General features: G+C 38.6%; 1 protein-coding gene across 1 annotated transcript in view; it reads right to left on the bottom strand.

Moving 5' to 3' along the window:
* Nucleotides 1-10,097: 10,097 nt before the first annotated feature.
* Nucleotides 10,098-23,373, bottom strand: part of LOC307103249 (uncharacterized protein C1orf185) — a gene marked incomplete at both ends in the record, with an annotated part of 19,140 nt that continues 5,864 nt past the window's right edge. The window contains 3 exons of the mRNA XM_079777417.1: nt 10,098-10,393; nt 12,284-12,320; nt 22,664-22,799. Coding sequence (XP_079633543.1) covers nt 10,098-10,393; nt 12,284-12,320; nt 22,664-22,799 — 469 coding nt within the window. The remainder of the gene's footprint in view (nt 10,394-12,283; nt 12,321-22,663; nt 22,800-23,373) is intronic.

Raw genomic sequence — 23,373 nt, 5'->3', positions numbered from 1 at the left:
AAGGAAATCTTAACTAGGTAACACTTTATTTTTTTTTAAATAACTGTTGGAAATACTCATGATAAATTAAATGAAAAGAGAAAGATGTAAATCCTCTATATGGTATGATTCCAATTTTGTAAAATATGTATATTTTTATGTTTTCAGGAGAAAAGGGAATGGAATTATGAATACATTTTATATTAAGGATGAATTGCCCCACTTTTCAAAATTTTCTACAATGATCATATAATTTTATAGTCAATAAGTAATACCTATAAAACACCAAAAGTTAGGTAACTGATTACATGTTTTCTTTAGTACAGTGCTTCTCAAACATTAATGTAGTCTGGGATGGGCTTGTGACTCGGCATTTCTAACAATCTTCCAGATGGTGCCGATGCTTCTGGTCTGTGGACCACATTTTGAGCAGTAATCTACATTTGACTATTAATTACAAAAATTGAACCATCTTGTGCCTTCACTAGTGCTTCTAAAAATGACACACTTTTAGAAGTAATTCATAATTCAACTTTCTGAGAGCTGAGGAAAGCAGTACCTTAGGAAGCTTTGTAAACTCTTTGAGGTATAGAGTTTACAAAGGCAATTCCTGCCTTAGAGTTAGTTGTCTTTTCTAAATAAAAGTCAAGTGTAAGAAAACATATCAGAGCAACAAAATACCAGAACACTATAGATGCTACATTACTCAAAACAGATGAACTACCCCTTCCTCTTTGCTCTTCACAGAGCTCCTAGTAGAGCTGTGTTCCATAAATAGTGTTTGAATGAAGAAATTAGTTTAATTATATAACAATAGCTAATGTTTGGATAATTTCTGTAGGCTTAATGCACTAGTTCTCAGGTTTTAGTGTGTGTGGGTGAGATTTATCTGGGGAAATAGCTGAAATGTAGATTACTATTCTCTACCCTCAGAAATTCTGATTCTGGGCAGTGGAGTTCAAGAATCTGTATTTTTAGCAGGTATCCAGATGATTCTAATGTAGGTATTTCTGGAACATATATTGAGCAACACAGGTTTGAAACATAAAATACAACCACCCCAAAACCTATAGTAAGAAATACATTTTACAGTATGATCCAGTTGACACACTTTTATCTATATATATATATAAAAGCCTAATATGCAAATTGTCCCTGTGGGAGTTCTACTGGGAGACCGATTGCTCGCTATGACATGCACTGACCACCAGGGGGTGATGCGGAATGAAGGAAGGCCCTGGCTGGCAGCCGGAAAGCCCAATCAGCCCTGATCACCGGCCAGGCCTAGGGACCCTACCCATGCAGGAATTTTGTGCACCAGGCCTCTAGTATACATATATATCTGAAACAAAATGTTCCCAAAATAATACTAACCATTGCTATGTGTCATACAGTATATTTTCTATTTTATTCATTTTATTACAAAAATATTGCCCACAACTGACTATAATGATTTCACATAGTTTAACTCATTTAATTCTCACATCAGTGCTGCAAGGTAAGCACTCTTTAACTCCATCTTTTTTACTTGGAAGCTTAACTTTGGAGAAGATAAATGTGCCAATGTTTCATATCACATAAGTGGCAAAGGTAGAATTCAAATTTAGAATGCCTGGCCTTAAATGGCCCTGACTTGCCCTCACCCTGACACAGACATCTTGAAAAGAAAACCAGCAACCTCCAGTTCTGGAATACATTCAGACTAACTCTGGTTTCCCTGGTTGAATCCTATCACCTTTGAATACCAATTTGAAATTTCTAAGAGAAAAAGAATTTGACTCAACTTGGACCAGGTGTGAACTCTGATCCATTCTGCTGTAGTCAAAAGGATGTTAAGGAGGAGGCCGCCTAGTACAGTCATGGCCACCTAACCCCTACTGCAAAGGCTGAACCTGGGGTGGGGGGGTACTTTCAGAGAAGGGGAAAAGAGCTCTGCAGTCACATATAGACACAGTTGCTACACCTGCATTTCTCATTGTTTGAGAAGGGGAATTTTTTTGTCTCCCTCTCCAGGTAAGTCCTCACTGCAGCATTTTAGCAGGAAAAGTAGAACAGTGTAACCAAGTCCTACTCCCACCCCCCTGCCAAACTCCTGTCCTCCTCACCTCCCCAAATACAGAGTAGGGATAGTTCTGGAAGTTCTCAAATGAGGCAAAGAAGAATGCCAAAATGAAAAAGGCATGTCCTTCAGTCTTTGTGACTGGGGACAGTGATCAACTTTCTGGGTCAATGAGGATCTAGGAAAGTCCACAGTAGCTGAGCTGTCTCAGTGTTTGAGGTTGTTATTGTTGTCCCTTCTTCCCTGGGTCCCAGCAGCAGTTTATTTTTGCCAATGGTTCTGAAAACTTGACATTACTACATAATTTCAAACCTTTCATCCAAGATACTATTTTTAACCTTTTGAAAAATGAAAAATTGCAAAATTTCTCTGAAAAGTTGCTGAATAAAGAAGAAAAGCATGATTAGCTTTTTTAAAAAAGTGCTGGTATTCAAAATAGAAAATGACTGTGCCAGTTTTTATTCCTTTCTTTTATTAAATAGACACACACTTCTTATGAAGCCCAGCTATGGATGTCTCAACTATGCCAAGGAACATAACACTAAATAATTCAAATGTTTATAAACTGATATGGAATTTTTATTTATTTATTTATTTATTTTAAAATATATTTTATTGATTTTTTTACAGAGAGGAAGAGAGAGTTAGAAACATCGATGAGAGAGACACATCGACCAGCTGCCTCCTGCACACCTCCCACCAGGGATGTGCCCGCAATCAAGGCACATGTCCTTAACCGGAATTGAACCTGGGACCCTTCAGTCCGCAGGCCGATGCTCTATCCACTGAGTCAAACCGGCCAGGGCTGATATGGAATTTTTAAATGCCTAAGTCCTTTTTGGACAAATTGAGTGCTTTAATCTAAATCCTTTGTTTTCTTCCCATCCCTGAGGAAGATCTTTGACTAACCAATGTCACCCCAATAAATTTAATTTAAAAAACTGTTTAATTGGGGTAGTGAATACACAATATAATATACAAATGATGTATTATAGAATTGTAGACCCAAAACCTATACAATTTTATTAGCCAATGTCACCCTAGTAAATTCAGTAAAAAAAGAAAAAAACTCAAGGATATCAGAAAAATTTTGGATGGTATCTATCTTTCTCAAAGAAGAAATAATTCAGCATGAACTGTTGAGTAAGTTCTAAGTTGTTCAGCTTCAGAAACAGTAAGATGCCAGATGATTCCTCCAATGTTATTTGTGATATTTTAAAGATGTAATAAATTTATGTATTGGAAAAAATAAAATAAAAAACAGCTTGATTGAAGTGTTTTTTAAAGAATGTTTTTAATTGACCATAAAGGAGTGGGTTTATTTCTGGGCTCTCTGTTCTGTTTCATCAATCTCTATAACTATTCTTATGCCAGTACTAGGCTGTTTTGATTACAATGGCCTTGTAGTATAGTTTGACATCAGGTATTGTGATACCTCCAACTTTGTTCTTAAGATTGCTGTAGGTATTTGGGATCTATTTTGGTTTCATATAAATTTTTGGAATATTTCTTCTAGATCTGTGAAATATGCCATTGGTATTTTAATAGCAATTGCATTTAATCTATAGATTGCTTTGGGTAGTATAAACATTTTAATTATGTTAATTCTTCCAATCCATGAACATGGTATATGCTTCCACTTATTTGTATCTCTCTCAATTTCTTTCTTTGGTATCCTATAATTTTCTGAGTATAGGTCTTTTACCTTCTTGGTTACATTTATTCCTAGGTACCTTATTATTGTTTTTTTCAATAGTAAGTGAAATTGTTTTCTAATTTCTCTTTCTGAGAGTTCATTATTGGTGTACAAGAATGCCACTGATTTCTGAATATTAATTTTGTATCCTGCTACTTTGCTAAGTTCATTTATTAGATCTACTAGTTTTTTGGTGGAATATTTGGGGTTTTCTTACACAATAGAATACAACTTGGCCATAAAAAATAAAAAAGAAAGAAATCTTACCTTTTGAGGCAGCATGGATGGAGGAGATTATTATGATGAGTGAAACGAGCCAGTCAGAGAAAAACAAATCCTATCTAATAAAGAGGGGATATGCTAATTGACCCTCACGTCATCGCAAAAGATGGTGGCACCCACAGCCAATAAGGAGGGAATATGCTAATTGACTGCCATGCCCTCAAAGATGGGGGTGCCCACAGCCACAAGATGGCAGTTCCCAGTCCCCTCAGCCCCGCTGGGGCAGCAGGCGCCTGCCTCCAGAGTCCCCCAGTCCCCTCAGCCCCTCCAGCTGCCCAGGGCCAGCCTAAGGTACAGGCAAGCCTCAGATGGCGGCTACCCAGCCACCCAGGGCTGCCCCAGGCTCAGGTAACTAGGGCTGGCCGAGGCTTGCACTGCCAGCAGTGGCAGCAGCAGAGGTGTGATGGGGTGTTGCCTTCCCCTGATTGCCAGGTCACCTCCCGCCCCTGAGGGCTCCCAGACTGTGAGAGGGGGCAGGCCAGGCTGAGGGACCCCCCCATCCAGTGCATGAATTTTCATGCACCAGGCCTCTAGTACCATATAATTTCACTTATATGTGGAATATAATGAACAAAATAAACTTACAAACAAAACAGAAACAGAGGCATGGAGACAGGGACCAGACTGACAGCTTTCAGTGGGGAGGGGGGTTGAGGGACTGGATGAAAAAAGGTAAAGGGATTAAGCAAAACATATATATGCTTAATATATATATATATATATATATATATATATATATATATATATATACACACACACACTAGTGGTCTGGTGCATGAAATGCACCAGCCTGCACCCTCTCCAATTGGGGACCCCTTGGGGGATGTCTGACTGCCAGTTTAGGTCCTATCCCACAGGGATCCCGCAGCAGGATTGGGTCTAAACTGGCAGTTGGACATCCCTCTCACAATTTGGGACCACTGGCTCCTAACCACTCACCTGCCTGCCTGCCTGATCACCCCTAACTGCTTCTGCCTGCCTGCCTGATTGCCCCTAACCCCTCTGCCTACCTGCCTGACTGCCCCTAACTGACCTCCCTTGCCAGCCTGATCTCACCCCTAACTGCTCTCCCCTGCCAGCCTAATCGCCCCTAACTGCCTCTGCCTGCCTGATAGCCCCTAACTGCCTCTGCCTGTTGGCCTGATCTCGCCCCCAACTGCCATGCCCTGCTGGCCTGATCTCGCCCCCAACTGCCCTCCCTGTCGGCCTGATCTTGCCCCCAATGGCCCTCCCCTGCTGGCCTGATCTCACCCCCAACAGCCCTCCCCTGCCGGCCTGATCACCCCTAACTGCCTCTGCCTCGGCCCCTACCACCATGGCTTTGTCCGGAAGGAAGTCGTATGTCTGGAAGATGGCCAGTTGACCCGGTCTAATTAGCATATTACCCCTTTTATTAGTATAGATAGATTATATGGGATAGGATTGCTTAAATGGGGGGTGGGGGGAGCCTTTTTCAGCAGGAGGAGATGCTCTTGGCAGACAAAAATACATAATCCTTATATCTGGACTGATAGCCAGCCATGTGCACTATACTGCCAAACCAGTCAGGAAACAATTGAACCGCTTTCTTACACCTCACACCAAATAGCTGTTGTCCTTAAAAACCCTCCTCAGCCCCCACCTTAGGTTCTGCCTTCACAGTTCACTCAGATTAGGTTCTGATTGGTTGGTTTCTATGCCAATCAGCGTCAAAAGTTCCGCCTCCTAGGCAGCCATTGGCTCCTTGCAGTTCACTCAGATTTGGTTCTGATTGGTCGTTTTCTATGCCAGTCAGTGTCTCCGGGCCTATCTCCGGGCCTGATCAGAGAGGCAGGGCTGATCAGTAGCCGCCCCAGGCTGCTGGCGAGCAGGCTGAACTGCTGACCTCTCGGAGAAAGAGAGAGGCTCAGCTGCTGGCGGGGCCCAGAGAGAGAGAGAGTCAGCCCTTGCTGAGAGAAAGGTGGAGGTGGGCAAAGGCAGGGAAAATGGGGATGGAAAGAGACTGCTTGGGGTGATGGGACCTTGATGCAGTGTGCAGATGATGTTTTATTGAGTTGTACACTTAAAACCTATATGGGTCCAGTCAGCATGGCTCAGTGGTTGAGCATCAACCTATGAACCAGGAGGTCACGGTTTGATTCCCAGTTAGGGCACATGCCTGGATTGTGGGCTTAATCCCCAGTGTGGGGCATACAGGAGGCAGCCAATCGATGATTCTCTCTCATCATTGATGTTTCTATCTCTCTCTCCCTCCTCTTTCCACTCTGAAATCAATAAAAATATATTTAAAAAATTTTTTTAAGTTAGAAAAAGAGTAACACTAAAGAAAGTAGAAAGAAGAAAATACTATAAAACTTATATATGTAGCCGGCAACCTGGGATTGGATGAAATATTTAAGTTTGAAGGAGGGTGAAAAAAAAAAAAAAGGTCCAAAACAGGAAAAGAGAAAAAAGAAAACCCAACCCTTTTGCCTTGGTGTCAGTGAAGGAGAGCTCTGTGGCACAGTGTTTGCAGTTAAAGGTCATATAGGAATGTGTTAGTAAGTAGCCCCTCCCTTTAGGAAGCATTTGGCTCCCAGTACAATCCAGCCTCAGCCACTGTTGTGATAGAAGCTTTTCTTTTTTATTTTTAAAAAAAATATATTTTATTGATTTTTTACAGAGAGGAAGGGAGAAGGATAGAGAGTTAGAAACATGGATCAGCTGCCTCCCGCACACCCTCCACCGGGGATGTGCCTGTAACCAAGGTATATGCCCTTCACTGGAATTGAACCTGGGACCCTTCAGTCCACAGGCTGATGCTCTATCCACTGAGCCAAACCAGCTAGGGCCAGAAGCTTTTCTTAATAGCCTCCTGGATAGTCACATATTACCAAGGACAAACTTCCTTTCATCATCCAGGAAAGAATACAACTTATTTTTAATTCGACTGCAAATGCCACTATTTGATTCTGATTCAATGAGGTGGTATCTTATTGTAGTTTTGATTTGCATTTCAAATGCTAGTGAAGTTAAGCATTTTTTCATGTATCTGTTGGCCATTTGCATGTCTTCTTGAGAGAAGTGTCTGACATATATATTTTTAAAATATGTTTTTATTGATTTCAGAGAGGAAGGGAGAGGGAGAGAGAGAGAGAAACATCAATGATGAGAATCATTGATCAGCTGCCTTCTGCATACCCCCTTCTGGAGATCGAGCCCACAACCTGGGCTCATGCCCAGGAATCGAACCCGGGACCCTTCAGTCTGCAGGCCAATGCTCTATCCACTTAGCCATATCGACCTGACGTATATTTTTTATTGTAAAGTACTTTCTTCCGTTTTTATACAAAATATGTGGGTGATTCTTTGAGACTGAATATCATGTTCTCAACAATTTTAAACCTAATGTTTTAATATATGTTGACTTTTTGCGTAAGTCATTACTAAGGAGGTTGCAAAATGGTGATTTCCTAATTCTATCATTCTTTCCACATTTATTAGTTGGCTTTCTATGCTTATCCCCGTTACATTTTAAGAGCTTTGCCAGCATGGATAACTCATGGGTCTCTTTTTAATGAACATGTTATCATCTACTGTTAACCTTGATCCCAAATTTTCTCTGATTTGACCAGTAGAAGTCCTTCAAGCTAGCTCAGGTGCCCTTTTGACATGGTCCCATCAACTTATGAGCACTTGCTTACTTTAAGCACAGGCAGATGTTCCAGGTTCACTTTGTACTTTCCTTCCCATAGCCCTAAAAGTAGCCATTTCTTCAAGGAATGTTGTTTCCTTTGAGTGGGGAATAGTTTTTAGAAACCGAGATCTGGGCATTAGTTGTGCTTTTGCCCCTGGGTTATCAGTATTAACATATGTGGAATGAACATACAGAGTATAAATATATAGTATTATAGGTATCAGTGTAAAGAAGTAAATACACACATATAATACGCACACATATACATATTGATATCTCTAATTCCAACCCAGTACACCACCACAGGTTGTTTTTGTTTTGTTGTTTTTTCTTTTCTTCTGGGATCCTATTCTGCATGAAGGTCAAGTAAGGCCCCTCTAAGAAAGTAATCTTTGAAATGAAATTGGAATAACATTTAGGAGCCAGCCATGCAGACTCTAGAAGCAGATTATTATAAGCAAAGGGAACAATAAGTACAAAAGCCTAAGGCAGAAATAAGTGCGGTATGTTCAAAAAACAGAACAGCCAGGTGGCTGGAATGTACTGAGCTACAGGGAGGTGATTTGAAATGAAGTCTATCAGGCAGGAAAGAATTGCATCATATAAAGCTTTAGAGGAGATGGTAAGGAGTTTAGAATTTTAGTACAATAGAAAGACATTGAAAGATTTTGAGAAGGGAATTGTGGTAATCTGATTTATGTTTCAAAATATTACCCAGTATAGTAAATGAATGTTCAAAAGCAAAAAAAAAAAAAAAAAAAAAAAAAAAAAGTAGGGAGATAGTTATGAGACTTTCAATAATATAGGCAAGTTTCTCTTTATTAGATATGATTTATCTCTTGGGAAGATATGCACAGGTCTAGTCATGAGTAATTTAAACACAGAAGGTAATATTATATTTTGTTAATTAATTGTTTTTCCTGAGAGAAAGAAAAAAAAGGAACTAATTACATGGAGAGTATTTAGAAGAAAGGGAAAAAATGATTAATTATATAGTGGGTATCAGAAATACCTGAAAACCATAAATAGAAATCTGGCTAAGAGCCTCTCAGACTAGGGATTAACTCTGATTTACCTAGCTTGAGTAAGGTGCCTATGAACATAGCTGCTCCCATTTTCTTTCTTTAAAAAAAAATATTTTTATTGACTTCAGAGAGAAAGGGAAAGGGAGAGAGAAACATCAATGATGAGAATCATTGATCAGCTGCCTCCTGCATGCCCCACACTGGGGATTGAGCCCACAACCCGGGCATGTGCCCTGACCGGAATCGAACCGTGACCTCCTGTGTCATAGGTCCATGCTCAACCACTGAACCACGCTGGTCAGGCACTGCCCCCATTTTTATCAGAGTGGGGTGAGGGGTGAGGAGCCACTCAGAAAGAGACACAGGACAGGGAAAAGAAAATTATTTTATAGATTCTTCAGATTGTTCCAGTTTCCCTTAGAGGAGCAAAATTATATTGCTTGCCAGCATCATGACATATTAATATTTGAATGGTAGGAGGTTTAGGTATTTAAAATCTGGAAAAGGGAGGGAGATATTCCACCCAGCCCCACTGCATTGAAATTAAATTGAAAATGTAAAAAGTATAATGAAATGCTGTGAATGTTTTATTAAAAAAATATACCGCGCCCAGCCAGTGTGACTCAGTGGTTGAGTGTTGACCTATGAACCAGGAGGTCACAGTTCAATTCCTGGTCAGGGCACATGCCCAGGTTGCGGGCTTGATCCCCAGTGCAGAGCATGAGTCTCTTTCATCATTGATGTTTCTATATCTGTCTCACCCTTCTTCTCTGAAATAAATAAAAATATAGTTCATATATATATTGTCCTGACCAGTGTGGGTCAGTTGGTTGGCTTCATCCTGGGCACCAAAGCTTGCCAGTTGTATGCCTGGTCAGGGCTCATGCCCATGTTGAAGGCTCAGTCCCTGGTGGGGCAAATGTAGGAGGCAGATGGTTGATATTTCTCTCTCTCTCTCTCTCTCTCTCTCTCTCCCCCCCCCACCCTTCCTCTCTCTAAAAATCAATTTAAAAATATCTGACCTGAAGATTTCTTAAATTATTCCTCCTGTATTATGAAATGCACTTGCATTATTTTGTACTATTTATTATGTCCTTTGATGAGATATAAGGAGTTAAGTTTAATATTCATGATATCTCTCTAGTTCTTCCTGTAATTTTGTTCTTAGGAATAAGAATCGGCAAGGGAAATAAGACCACTCTATGGTAAAGAAGAAGAAAAGCAATATTAGCATGGGCATGTTAAGACTCAGAAGCTAGTGATTCAGTTTTAACTCTACTGATTTTAGTGTATACAAAGTTTCAAAAGGAAAGTCTTTCAATATTATGTTGAAGGTTTTATATTTCAACCTCCTTATTTCTTCCTGAAAATAGTTCCTTAATGCTGTCATATTTCTTATCATCATAAAGTGTCATATTCAGTACATTCTTCTAATGGAATGGTTGACGGGTATGGAAATCCTTTTTCCATTAGAGGTTCCTTGAGAAAAGAGATTGCAGAGCTCCTGTCCACTAGAGAATCATCAGAATACCAGTCCTCAGCTGCTTCTATAGTTTCGCTGTAATAAGAATCAGAGGGTAACGTCGATAAGCTTAAGGATGCATTGCTGCTATTTGCTGTTGAGCTAGTCTCTGTAGGGTCATAAATGACCTTTTTTGTTGCAAGGCAGTATTCATCTTTAGAGTGAGCTTTACTTGCTGTAAAAGAAAATTAGATTTACTATGAATATTACATATTCATGAGCCAAATCTTAATTATAAGGATAATGTTTCTGTAAAAATTAGAATATTGCCCTGGTTGTTGTGGTTTAGTGGGTTGGAGCATCGCCCTGTACACCGAAAGGTTGCAGGTTTGATTCCCAGTCAGGGCACATACCTAGGTTGTGGGTTCCATCCCCGTTGGGGCCCATTTGGGAGGCAACTGATCAATCTTTCTCTCTCTCTTCCTTACCCTCACTAAACGCAATAAACATATCTTCGGGTGAGGATTAAAAAAATAATCTTTTGCCGAAACCGGTTTGGCTCAGTGGATAGAGCGTCGGTCTGCGGACTGAAAGGTCCCAGGTTCGATTCCGGTCAAGGGCATGTACATTTGTTGCGGGCACATCCCCGGTGGTGGGTGTGCAGGAGGCAGCTGGTCGATGTATCTCTCTCATCGATGTTTCTAGCTCTCTATCCCTCTCCCTTTCTCTCTGTGAAAAATCAATAAAATATATTTTTTAAAAAAAGAAAGTCTCCATTTAAAAAATAATAATAATAATAATCTTTTTAGGGTTATAATGGACAGGATGATGATATAGTGAAAATTCTGAGTTGCTATCTTCGTATGTACAATGTTTAATATGTAATTAGGAATTAGCAATATTTTTATGATAACCAAGAGGAGAAAAGTCTATTCTAAATAAAGTCAATCTATAAACAGAAGAAGATTCTAAACAGGGTAGATATATCAGTTCTGGAATATCCCTTAAAATTAGAAAAGACATAGTTTCTTAACTATTTATAGCTAAATATTGCCTTATTTAAAAAAAAAATACATGCCTCCTTGAATAGGCAGATTACAAAATGTTTGGTCCACAATGGAAAGGGCCTATGAGTTGGCTTTATACCAATAAAAGTAACAACTAATATTCCTATAATGTCTTACAATTACAAAGCAGTTCGATAGATTTCTATATTTCATTTATCCTCTCAGTAACCCTTTAAGATAGTTATTACTTGCACCATTTTACAAGAGAAGACTGAGAATTAGACAAACGACTCACCACAGATCAGATGCAAAATGGACTTCAATCTAGATTTTTGTTACTCTAATCTCATGCTTCTCCTATTATATTAGTTATGCTGAAAGTTGGTATTAAAAAATGTTGTTTTAGAAAAGATCACATGTATACAATATCCTAAAACAGTGGTCGGCAAACTGCGGCTCTCGAGCCACATGCGGCTCTTTGGCCCCTTGAGTGTGGCTCTTCCACAAAATATCTGTGCGATTGAAACATACAGTGCGATTGAAACTTCGTGGCCCATGCGCAGAAGTTGGTTTTTGCTCTCAAAAGAAACTTCAATCGTTGTACTGTTGATATTTGGCTCTGTTGACTAATGAGTTTGCCGACCACTGTCCTAAAACATCTTTTACTATATTTTACATATTAACTTTTGATATTAATGTGTAATAATTTTAAAGCTATTTTAAATACCTTGTTACATTTTACACTTAGTATTTCTAAAATTATGTAGGAGGATGATGTTTTGAGGTACTACACATAATATATACTACTTAGAGGGTTATAAAACACTCAGGTCTTTTGACTCTCTGGCATTACTACATGGCAATGACTATGGTACCTTTTGGTATAAATAAGGAACAAAAATTAAAATTTCACATTTTAATTTAAGATATAACATTGCAAGTTTTGTTTTCTAAAAGATATATGCCCATTCACATAGTAATAAATTAAGGTTTTCCTTGAATTTTTATAGTTTTTAAAAATACTTACATAACATTTAGGATAGCCTCTTGATTTTTTAAGATGTGAATTGCTCTATGTTAATTACAATTTCTTCTAATAAATTGTTGAGAACAAGTACCTTTTATATGTGCTGTTTCCTTTTTTCTTTGCTCCTCCTATATAAAAAAGTTATTTGTATTTAAAAACTGAATTGTTTTAAAATAATTTCTTTGATATATTTGACTTACATACTTAATAATAATATATTCTAACAAATTTTTGATGGAATAATGTTTTCTTCCATGATAAGAATTTATTTCACCAAAATTTATTGACAGAAAAGAAAAGGTGTTGAGGTTCATCTGAAAAGAATGTGGACTGGTTCATGAAGGCAGTCTTCAGGATAGGGATTCAAAGGGTGAAACAGAGTTAAGCAGAATTACTTCTCTCCATCCTCACTTGGAGTCACTTGGTTAGAACTAGAGAGAACTAACAAAGTAATTAGAATTCCTAGACTTACTCATTTCATTAACTAATAACAACAACAACAAAGTGAATTCTGGCTGAAGGCTTTTATAAAAATGCAACTATTCTTGTGAAGCAAATAAAACATTTGATGAAACAATACATTCCAGATGTGTTGTGGTAAGTGTGATGTTGTAGTAGTTCTCAAACTTCAGGACATCAGAATCATCTGGTGTGCTTTTAAAAATGATGATTCTTGGGTATAATATCAGACCCTACTGAAATATGTTCTCTGGGAATATGCACTGTAACATACACCGCAACTGTTTCTGATTCGGGTTATCCTTCGACCACTAGAAAAACAATGCTAGTGCCCACGGTGTTTGGGATGGAGCAGATGAAGTTGAGGCTGGAGAGAGAAATTGTCTTTTGTGTTCTGGGGAAGCAGGGTTTGTGCTGATCTGCATTGTCCTGTGTCCCCCTCCCCCACAATGGGCTTGCTTAGGATATACATATATAGGAGATATATATATATATATATATATATATATATATATATATATATATATCCTATCTAATAAAGAGAGAATATGCTAACTGACGGCCATGCCCTCAAAGATGGCGGTGCCCATAGCCACAAGATGGCGGCACCCAGTCCCCTCAGCCCCAGCGGGGCGGCAGGTGTGAGGCATGGCCGGGCCCGCCCCACGCGCCTGCCTCCAGAGTCCCCCAGTCCCCTCAGCCCTCCAGCTACCCAGGACCAGCCTGAGGCCCAGGCAAGCTTCGGATGGCGGCTGCTCAGCCACCCAGGGCCTCCCAAAGCTCAGGTAACCAGGGCTGGCCAAGGCTTGCGCTGTCGGCAGTGGCAGCAGCAGAGGTGTGATGTGGGCATCACCTTCCCCTGATCGTCAGGTCGCCTCCCGCCCCTGAGGGCTCCTGGACTGTGAGGGGGCAGGCCGGGCTGAAGGAACCCCCTTCCAGTGCATGAATTTTCATGCACCTGGCCTCTAGTGTGTGTGTGTGTGTGTGTGTGTGTGTGTGTGTATGAGTGTGTGTGTATGAGTGTGTGTGTATGTATATGTGTGTGTGTGTGTGTGTATATATATATAGCTAATATGCAAAGTGTCTCCTCAGGAGTTCGACCGGGAGACTAGGAGTTCGCTCGCTCACTATGATGTGCGCTGACCACCAGGGGGTGGCGTGGAACATGGTGGGTGACCAGTGGCAGTGGTGGGGCGCTGAGGGAGCAAGGGAAGGAGGAGGAGAGGAGGCAGGGAGGCAGGGAACCTGATCGGCCCTGATCACCAGCCAGGCCTAGGGACCCTACCCCTGCATGAATTTCATGCACTGGGCCTCTAGCACTTTTTCAATAACCAACTTTACTTCTTTGCCACTTTCACCTTTTGTTAATATAAATGCCAGTATAGGCTGCTGATCTTACATTGCCTAAATTTAGGACCAATTCAATTTGTGACTCGTATATAAATTATTTTAGAACATTGCTTCTCACACATCAATGTGCCACTGTATTATCTGAGCAGCTTGTTAAAATGCATATTCTGACTCATTAGATTCTGCATTTCTAACAGGCTCCCAGGTAATACTGATATTGCTGGTCTGGGAACCACAGAGTAAAACCCTGGACTGATTAAAATTCTACCCAAACTAAGGTAATGATAAAATGGGCATTCTTATATTTGTTACATATAAATAGGTAGAATTTCTCCAGAGGGCAATTTAACAAATCTACTTCTAGAAATTGATTATGCCAAATAAATAATTTTGGACTTGTGTAAATATTGTTAGTAATATACTCATCACAACATTATTTAGTATTTTTAAACTGCAACTTAAAATTCTAAGGAAATAGTTAAATGTATTTTGTTGCATAGATATTAATATAATAGAAATTCTTTCAACTATTAAAAATGATGCTATGGTATTAGAAGTAAGGATTCCAAAAATATGGGGACATATCAAAAAGAGAGGAACAATCTTGAAAGGGTGCCCACTGATTAAATTTGGGAAAATTTGAGCATCAAAATAATGATAGTAATGGATTTTGATCTGCTGATATATAGAAATCCATGAGTCTATACTGATAATAAATAAATAAGAAAGAGAGCATCTTCTTCACAGTAGAAGCCAAATGATAAGCAGATGGTAGAATTGGAAAGATCATCACTTTGCTATAGTTTTGTAAAGACTAGCTCAGGCAAGAATAATTTCTATAGCTAATAAGTAGAGTTTGATGAAAAGAAATGTATTTACATGGTTTCAAAGTGACACCACAGATTGTTTATTAATTGCTAGGATAAAAATAGGAATAATATGTTGTGGGGAAGAACAGACATCATCTTTGTGATTAACTAAAATTACTAGTGAAGAGCAGATGAACCCTCTATGCCTCTAGATGTGATAAACTGAATTTGATCACAAGGAAAAGCCAAATTGAGGAACAGTCTATGATCTATAAAATAACTGGCCTGTATTCTACAAAAATGTCAATATCATGAAAGATGAAGAAAAGAACTTTTAAAATATTTTGAACTGAATAATGATTAAAACAAAAATAAAAATTTGTGGGAAGCAAAAGCAATGCTTGGAAGGAATGTGAATATTACTAGTAAATGCTTATATTAGAAAAAAAGAAAAGTCTAAGAATAATAAAATTGAAAACTCCCTAGCAATATTATAATCAGAAATAAAGAGTGCCATCACTAAAGATTCTACAGATATTAGAAGAATAAGAGGATGCTATTAAAAATTGTATGCCAATAAACTTAACAGAGATTAAATGGAAACACTTTTCATTCATTTTGTGAATAATTGATATTAATGTTGAACAAAGATATTACAAGATAAGAAAATTACAGAATAATATCCCTTGTAAACATAGATGCAAAAATTATTTAAAATATATTAGTAAATCAAATCCAATGAGGTTTTTTTCTATGAATACAGGTTGGTTTAACATTTGAAATTCAATGTAATCCACATTAACAAAATAAAAGAGAAAACCGATGTGAACAATTTCAAAAGATGCAGAAAAAGCATTTGGCAAAATTCAGAACTACTCATTGATTAAAAAAAAAAAGCCTTTCAGTAAACTAAGAATAGAAAGGAATTTCCTTAACTTGACAATATTCATCTCTAAAAATCCCATAGATAACCTCCTACTTAATGGTGAAGAGCTAAATGTATTTTAAGATTAGAAATATAAAAAGAATATCTGCTCTCAACACTTCTATTCATATTTATATTGGTGGTCCTACCCAATGGGATAAGATGAGAAAATAAAATAAAAGCATACAGAGTGGAAAAAAAGTAAAGCTGATGTGTTTTGCAGAAAACATGACTGTGTATGAAGAAAATCTGCAAAAAAACACAGAACACAGGTAAATATAAACAATTGTAGTAAAATCAGCAGTTCACTAAAAACTAATCTATAAACCAAATGTAATTTCCATTCCAATCTCAACAAGATTTTTTGTAGGTAGAGATAAGTTTATCTTAAAATTTCTGTGACAGGCAAAAAGAACAAGGAAAGCTACAACAATGTTGAAAAAGAATTAAATTAGAGGAAACATGCTACTCAATTTTATGATCCACTATACAGCTAGAGTATGGTATTGGTAGTGCTAAACATATAGATCAATGGTGCAGATAGAAAATCCAGAAATAGACCTACACATATAGCCCAACAGATTTTTGACAAAAGTTGCAAAAGCTTTTTCAATAAACATTACTGGAACAATTAGACATCAGTAGCCCCCAAAAGTAACTTTAATCTAAACCTCCTATCTTATTCTAGTGACCTGGTGCATGGATTTGTGCACATTGAAAGGAAATTAATTAGAAGGTGGCCAGTGGGGTGGGACTGGGCAAGATGGGCCGGACATGCCCTGGAGCCAACCTCCCGCAGTCCCTCCCCAGTGTCTGCAGAGTGAGTGGGATCCCTCAGCTGGGCCTGCAGATATTAGGCCAAAACCGGCTCTCTGACATCTGCCGAGGGGTCCCGGAGTGTGAGAGGGCACTCTGCAAAGTTGCTGTCGTACAGGGTGTGGAACACGAACACAAGTGTGCAGTAAACCAGATTCAGGGCTGACAGTGCCCCAGCAACAACATAACCATGACTGAAGGTGGAATCACACATGGCCCTTCAAGGAATCGGGCTCCCTCCTCTCTGGTTTCAGGGTACGTCACCCAAGAACTGCCACTGCCAAGTCACTGCAGCTCGGCAGCTCCTGCATTGAGCGTCTGCCCCTTGGTGGTCAGTGCGTGTCATAGTGACTGGTCGAATGGTTGAACCTTCTCTTAGGCTTTTATATATATAGATAGTCAAAAAGTATAAACAACCCAAATGTTTTTCAGCTGATAAATGGATAAACAAAATGTGGTATATCTATAAAATGAAATGACCTAGCTAATAAAAAAGTAATATGCAAATTGACCGCACCTCCACTACACCCACAAGCCACGCCCACCAGCCAATCAGGAGCGAGTATGCAAATTAACACAACCAAGATGGCTGTGGCCACGAAGCGAGCAGGAGGCTTGGGTTTCCCCGGAGATGGAGGAAGCCAAGCTTTCCGCCCACCCTGGCCTTGGTTTTTTTTTTGTTTTTTTTTTTAATATATTTTATTGATTTTTTACAGAGAGGAAGGGAGAGGGATAGAGAGTTAGAAACATTGATCAGTTGCCTCCTGCACACTCCCTACTGGGTATGTGCCCGCAACCAAGGTACATGCCCTTGATCGGAATCGAACCTGAGACCCTTGAGTCCCCAGGCCGATGCTCTATCCACTGAGCCAAACCGGCTAGGGCCACCCTGACCTTTGCTCAAGGCTACAAAGTTTCAATTGTAGAAGATAAATAAATCCCAACAAAAATGGCTGTGGCCACAGAGCGAGCAGGAGGCTTGGGTTTCCCCGGCAACGGAGGAAGCCAAGTTCCTGGCCTGCCCTGGCCTCTGCTGAAGGCTACAAAGTTTCAATTATAGAAGATAAATAAATCCCAGATACCAGGGCCTCTGCTTGGGTCACCGGGGGGGCGTGGCTGGCCTGCAAATCACCACAGGCCTCTCGCCCAGGCTGCCCCATGCCCCAAGGGAACCCCCAACCTGATCCAGGACACCCTTCAGGGCAAACGAGCTGGCCCCCACCCATGCACCAGGCCTCTATCCTATCTAATAAAAGAGTAATATGCAAATTGACCGTCACACCAACACACAAGATGAGAGATGGTTGCCCCCATGTGGACACAAGATGGCTGCCACAAGATGGTCAGCGGGGGAGGGCAGTTGGGAAGCACCAGGCCTGCAAGGGAGGGCAGTTGGGGGCGATCAGGCCTGTAGGGGAGGGCAGTTAGTGGTGACCAGGCCTGCAGGGGAGGGCAGTTAGGTGTGACCAGGCCTGCAGGGGAGGGCAGTTAGGGGTGACCAGGCCTGTAGGGGAGGGCAGTTAGGGGCAATCAGGCTGTCAGGGGAGCAGTTAGGCATCAATCATGCTGGCAGGGGAGTGGTTAGGTGGTGATCAGGCTGGCAGGCAGAAGCAGTTAGGGGCAATCAGGAAGGCAGGCAGGCGAGCAGTTGGGAGCCAGCAGTCCTGGATTGTGAGAGGTATGTCCGACTGCCCGTTTAGGCCTGATCCTGGGGTCTCAGATTGGAGAGGGTGCAGGCTGGGCTGAGGGACACACCCCCTGTGCAGAAATTTCGTGCACCGGGCCTCTAGTTATTCAATAAAAGCTTATAAAAAAGAAATATTATTCAGCTATGAAAAAGAATGATGCATTGATATATGCAATAACATGAATGAACCTTGAAAAAAATTATGCAAAATGAAAGAGTCAGATACAAAAAACTATCTATTGTATGCTTCTATCTATAAGAAATGTCCAGAACAAGCAAATCTATAGATACAGAAAATAAATTAATGGTTGTCTAGGCCTAGGACAGTTGGGGACAGTGATTGCTAAAGATATGGAATTTCTTTTTGAGGTGATGAAAGTGTTCTAAATTGATTGTGAAGATAGCTCTACAACTCTGTGAATATCTAAAACCACTGAATTATACACTTGAAACAAGGCAAATTGTATGGTATGTAAATTATATCTCAACAAAGCTGCTATATAGAAAACAAACTAAAACTAGAAAACTTTTAGAAGAGAACACAGAAGCAAATCCTTGTTGGACAGGACACTAAAAGCATAATCCAAAGAGGAAAAAATGAATAAATTGGACTTTCAAAATTAAAAACTTATGCTTTGCAAAATTCCCTGTAAAGAGGATGAAAACACAAGTCACTGAATGAGAGAAAATATTTGTAAATCAAGTATTTTAAAAATTGGTTATATAAATCTATACATATGATAAAATGACATAGAATTATATACAAAGACATTTCTTATACAATGGAATATTATTCAGTGTTAAAAAGCAATGTGCTATCAATCCTCGAAAAGTCAGGGAAAACCTTAAATGCATATTACTAAGTGAAAGAAGCCAATCTAAAAGGGATACACTATATGATTCCAACTACATGACATTCTGAATAAGGCAAAACTATGGAAACAGTAAAATGATCAGTGTTTGCCAGGGGTTAGAGGCAAGGGAGGAATGAACAGGCAAAGAACAACAGGATTTTTAGGGCAATGAAACTATCCTATATGATACTCTAATGGTGGATGGCTCTCTCCCCCTCACTTCCCTTCTCCCATTCTCTCTCTCTCCTACTGTATATATTCTTTTGACTATATATATGCTTTTCCCAAAACCCATAGAGTGTGTAACACCAAGGATGAATTCTGATGTAAACTATGGACTTTGGGTGATAAAGATATGTCAGCACAAGTACATTAATTGTAACAAATGCTGGATGTTGATAGTGGGTGAGGATGTGGGGGAAGGAGTATCAGGGAACCCTGTACTTTCTGCTCAATTTTGCTCTGAACCTAAAACTGCTTGAAAAATAAAGGCTGTATTGAGATGCTATTACACAATCATCAGATTGTCAAAAATTTAGGAGCCTAAAAATATCAATTTTTTTTGAAGATGTGGAGTAATCCTTTCACTTATTCATGCCTGTAATGCATATTGATACAGCTACTTTGGAACACAATTTGTAATTATCTAGTAATATTGAACACGCACATACCCCATAAATCAGCAATTCTATTCTTTGATATATTCCCCATAGACATTTCCTTAAAAGCAAGTAAAAACAAACCAAATATCCATAACATAAAATTTGATATATTTATAAAATGGAATGCCATATAACAATAAAAATAATGAACTATAGGTATATGCGCCAACTTGAATGAGTAATATTGCACAAAAAGGGAGCCCCAAAACATATAAAATTTAATAATATATTGCTCAAGAATCTATAACGTTCGTGGTAAAACTGTAAAGAAAGGCAAGGACATAGTTAATTGCAATTGTAGAATAGTGGGTCCTTCAGTGAAGGGTGGGAGTGTGGGATGTAAGAGGTAAAGACTCCGGACACATCAAAGATACTGGTAATGTTCTATTTCTTAGTCTAGATGGTGGATATAAAAATTTTACTTATTTTCTTTAAACTGTGTTTGTATATTCCTTAGTATGTATGTTGTATTTCATAATAAGAGCTCTTTTAGAAACCAAGCTGTAGTTCTATATTAATTAAGCCACATTTAAAAAATAATTTTCACCCTAGCCAATTAGGCTCAGTGATTGGAGCATCGGCCCTCAGACTGAAGGGTCCTGGGTTCGATTCCAGTCAAGGGCATATACCTCCATTGCAGGCTCGATCCCTGGCTCTGGTCGGAACTCGTGCAGGAGGCAACCAATTGATGTGTCTTCTTCACATCGATGTTTCTCTCTGTCTCTCCCCCTTCCTTTCACTCTCTAAAAAATAAATGGAGAAAATATCCTTGGGTGAGGATTAACAACAACAAAATAATAATTTCATCCTCCTGCTTGTCTGTTGTTGTAGGAGAGAAAGAGGCCAACACACAGGCAGAAACTGAGATGAGAAAATGAGTGACTATATGGGAAAGAGTCTTTTATATACTGAAACTGATTGTGGCTGAGGACAACACTATCTATACTATGTTTTATTATATCTTTCATTCTGAATTAGGTTCCTTTCACTGACTATCCAGAGCCCTAAATTTGTGTTTACTTATACATGACTTATCTCTCCCACTAGACTATAAATCTCTTGAGAGCAGGGACTCTTGTCTCTCCTGTTCACTACTAAATTTCTAGTTGCCTAGAACAGTGCCTGGCATATAAGCACTTATTATATATTTGCTGAATGAACAATAAACAACCTAATTAAAATTTAGTACCTCTATATACGTACTTCTTTCATTATAGCACTCATGACATTTTTTAATTGTCTTTTTGTATGTATCCACCATTAGATCTGAAGACACCATTATATCAATACCTAGCAAAATTCCTAGCATATGAGTGTCAGTAAATTCAATTAATATTAAATACATACATAGAAACAATTTTTTTTTGCTTTTTAAAACTTTATTTCAACATAACATAGAAACAGTTTTTTTTCTCTGTAATGCTATCTCTATTTCAAACTATCCTTCATTTGAAATTCAGAGCTTTCTTTAATAACTTTAGAATTAATTTCATCATTAAACCTGCCTGCTTAAACCCCTTCCATAATAATAACAGTATACTTGTATGGTGCTCACTATGTGGCCAGGGACTATTTTGAGCGCTTTTTATATATTAATTCATTTAATTCCCATAACAATTCTATGGAGATGAAATCATCCTCATTTTGCAGGTGAGGAAATTGAGACCCAGAAAAGTTAAGTAATTTGCCTAAAACCACACAGCTAGTAGTCGTAGAGCAATGATTCTAACCTCTTCAATCTATGCTCTTGACCATATCCCATAATGCCTATAGTGGATCTGTAGAACATGTGGTAAACTCCAAAATCCATAAACTGCAAATAAGGCTCCTCACAAGTCCATCTCCAGGATCTTTTCCCACCACGGCCTTCTATAAATCCTAGGCTCCAAATGTTACACAATTTTCCTGAACATACTGCCTTACATAGCTACAAGCCTTTGGACATATTGCCCTTCGTTTTCTTTCCTCTTGGAAAACTTCTATTCACTTCAAACCCAGCTAAATGTCTTCCCTGTGAAGGCTTTCTTCTTTTATGCTCCCTTGTCTGCATTTCTTCAATTTTGTGGCTCTTATCACATTATGCTCTAATTTTTCCTTTATATGTTTTTCATCTCTACTAACTTTGGGATCATCTAGGTCTGGACTCATGTCTTATTTGTTTATGTAGACTAAGTGCCAAAACCAGTGTTGCCATATTTAAGGCACTCAAAAAATGTTTGTTGAACAAATGAATAAACATTAAGTTCAACTTGAGTTCAATATTCAAGATGTATAATGAAACTTTGACATCTTATCATTTTGTTGCTATTTTACTATTAATGTTATAAAACCTCTAAAGTATTTGTTTTATCTACATCACAGTTTTAAGTTTCTAATTTCCCTTGTTTTACGTCACACTTTTTTGACATTTACATTTAAAAAAGTTAGTTATGTATCTGCCTTTCACACTTGTACTAACTAGCTAGCACCTTAAATGTAGAATTCATCTTACTATCCTCAATGTAGTGGGGGGGTGGGGTGCAGAGCTTCTAATATAATGAAGGCTTAACAAATCCTTAATTTTAATTAGTTGGTTCTGTTAGATTATCTGGTTATCTGAGTATCCTCTTATCTCCAAATCTCTTTCCTCTGATAGGCCTGGCAATTTTGCTTTGTTTTTCTTAGACGTTTATCTTCACCCTGTAACAATCACAATATAGAGATATAGGGAAACAGCTATGCAAGGAGACATTTTCATTTAGTTTTTCAGTGTCCTATAATGTAAACACCAACTAGTTTGAGTATTTAAATTTAGCTCATGTTATTGTTCCTCAGACTGAAAAATAATTGTAGATACTCTTTCAAAACTGAAAGACAACAATGCTAATGACATGGTATCAAAAAAATTATTTGAAAACATTGCACTTTACCTGTAATTGGAATATTCCAGTATGAAAATTTCGAGAAATAAAAACACACTGAGAATGAGCTTTACTCTCCACCTCTGATGGCCTTTGGCTGCATCTCTCATCAGTTGCTTTAAATTGGGAATTTTGAAGTATTTCTCTGAAAATATTTTATAGAGACTGTTACTTAAAATGAATTCTATTATAAACCAGTTAAAATTATTTTGTTTCCAATTTTAAGTGTTTAAAATTCAGAATAAATATATTACTAAATATTTTTAAAAGCAAAAATCAATTTATATATTCCTTTCTGATATGTTACTGATTTCACTATAACTATTTTATTCTTAGAATGTAAATTAAACTCCTTTTTTATGTAGGGTTAATATTTATAGTTTGAAGATCAACCATGAGTTTTTCTAAATTTAAAAAAATTTTCAATTACAGTTTACATTCAATATTATTCTGTTATTCTGTATTGGGTGCCTGGCGAGGGGGGGAGATGTGCAGTATAGTGGTTAGAAAACCATGTACTTTACAGGGTGCCCCCCCCCCAAATATTTTAAGTACCCACCTGCTCCATACACAGTTATTAAGATATTATTGTTTATATTCCCTATGCTGTAATTTATGTCTCTGTGACTATTCTGTAACTACCAATTTGTATTAATCCCTTCACCTTTTCACCCAGTCCCCAAATCCCCTCCCCTCTGTCAACTGTCAATCTGTTCTCT

The sequence above is a fragment of the Cnephaeus nilssonii genome (assembly GCF_951640355.1).
Source record: "Cnephaeus nilssonii genome assembly, chromosome: 7".
NCBI lineage: Eukaryota > Metazoa > Chordata > Mammalia > Chiroptera > Vespertilionidae > Cnephaeus > Cnephaeus nilssonii.
This window is presented reverse-complemented; position numbering and strand designations above follow the sequence as displayed.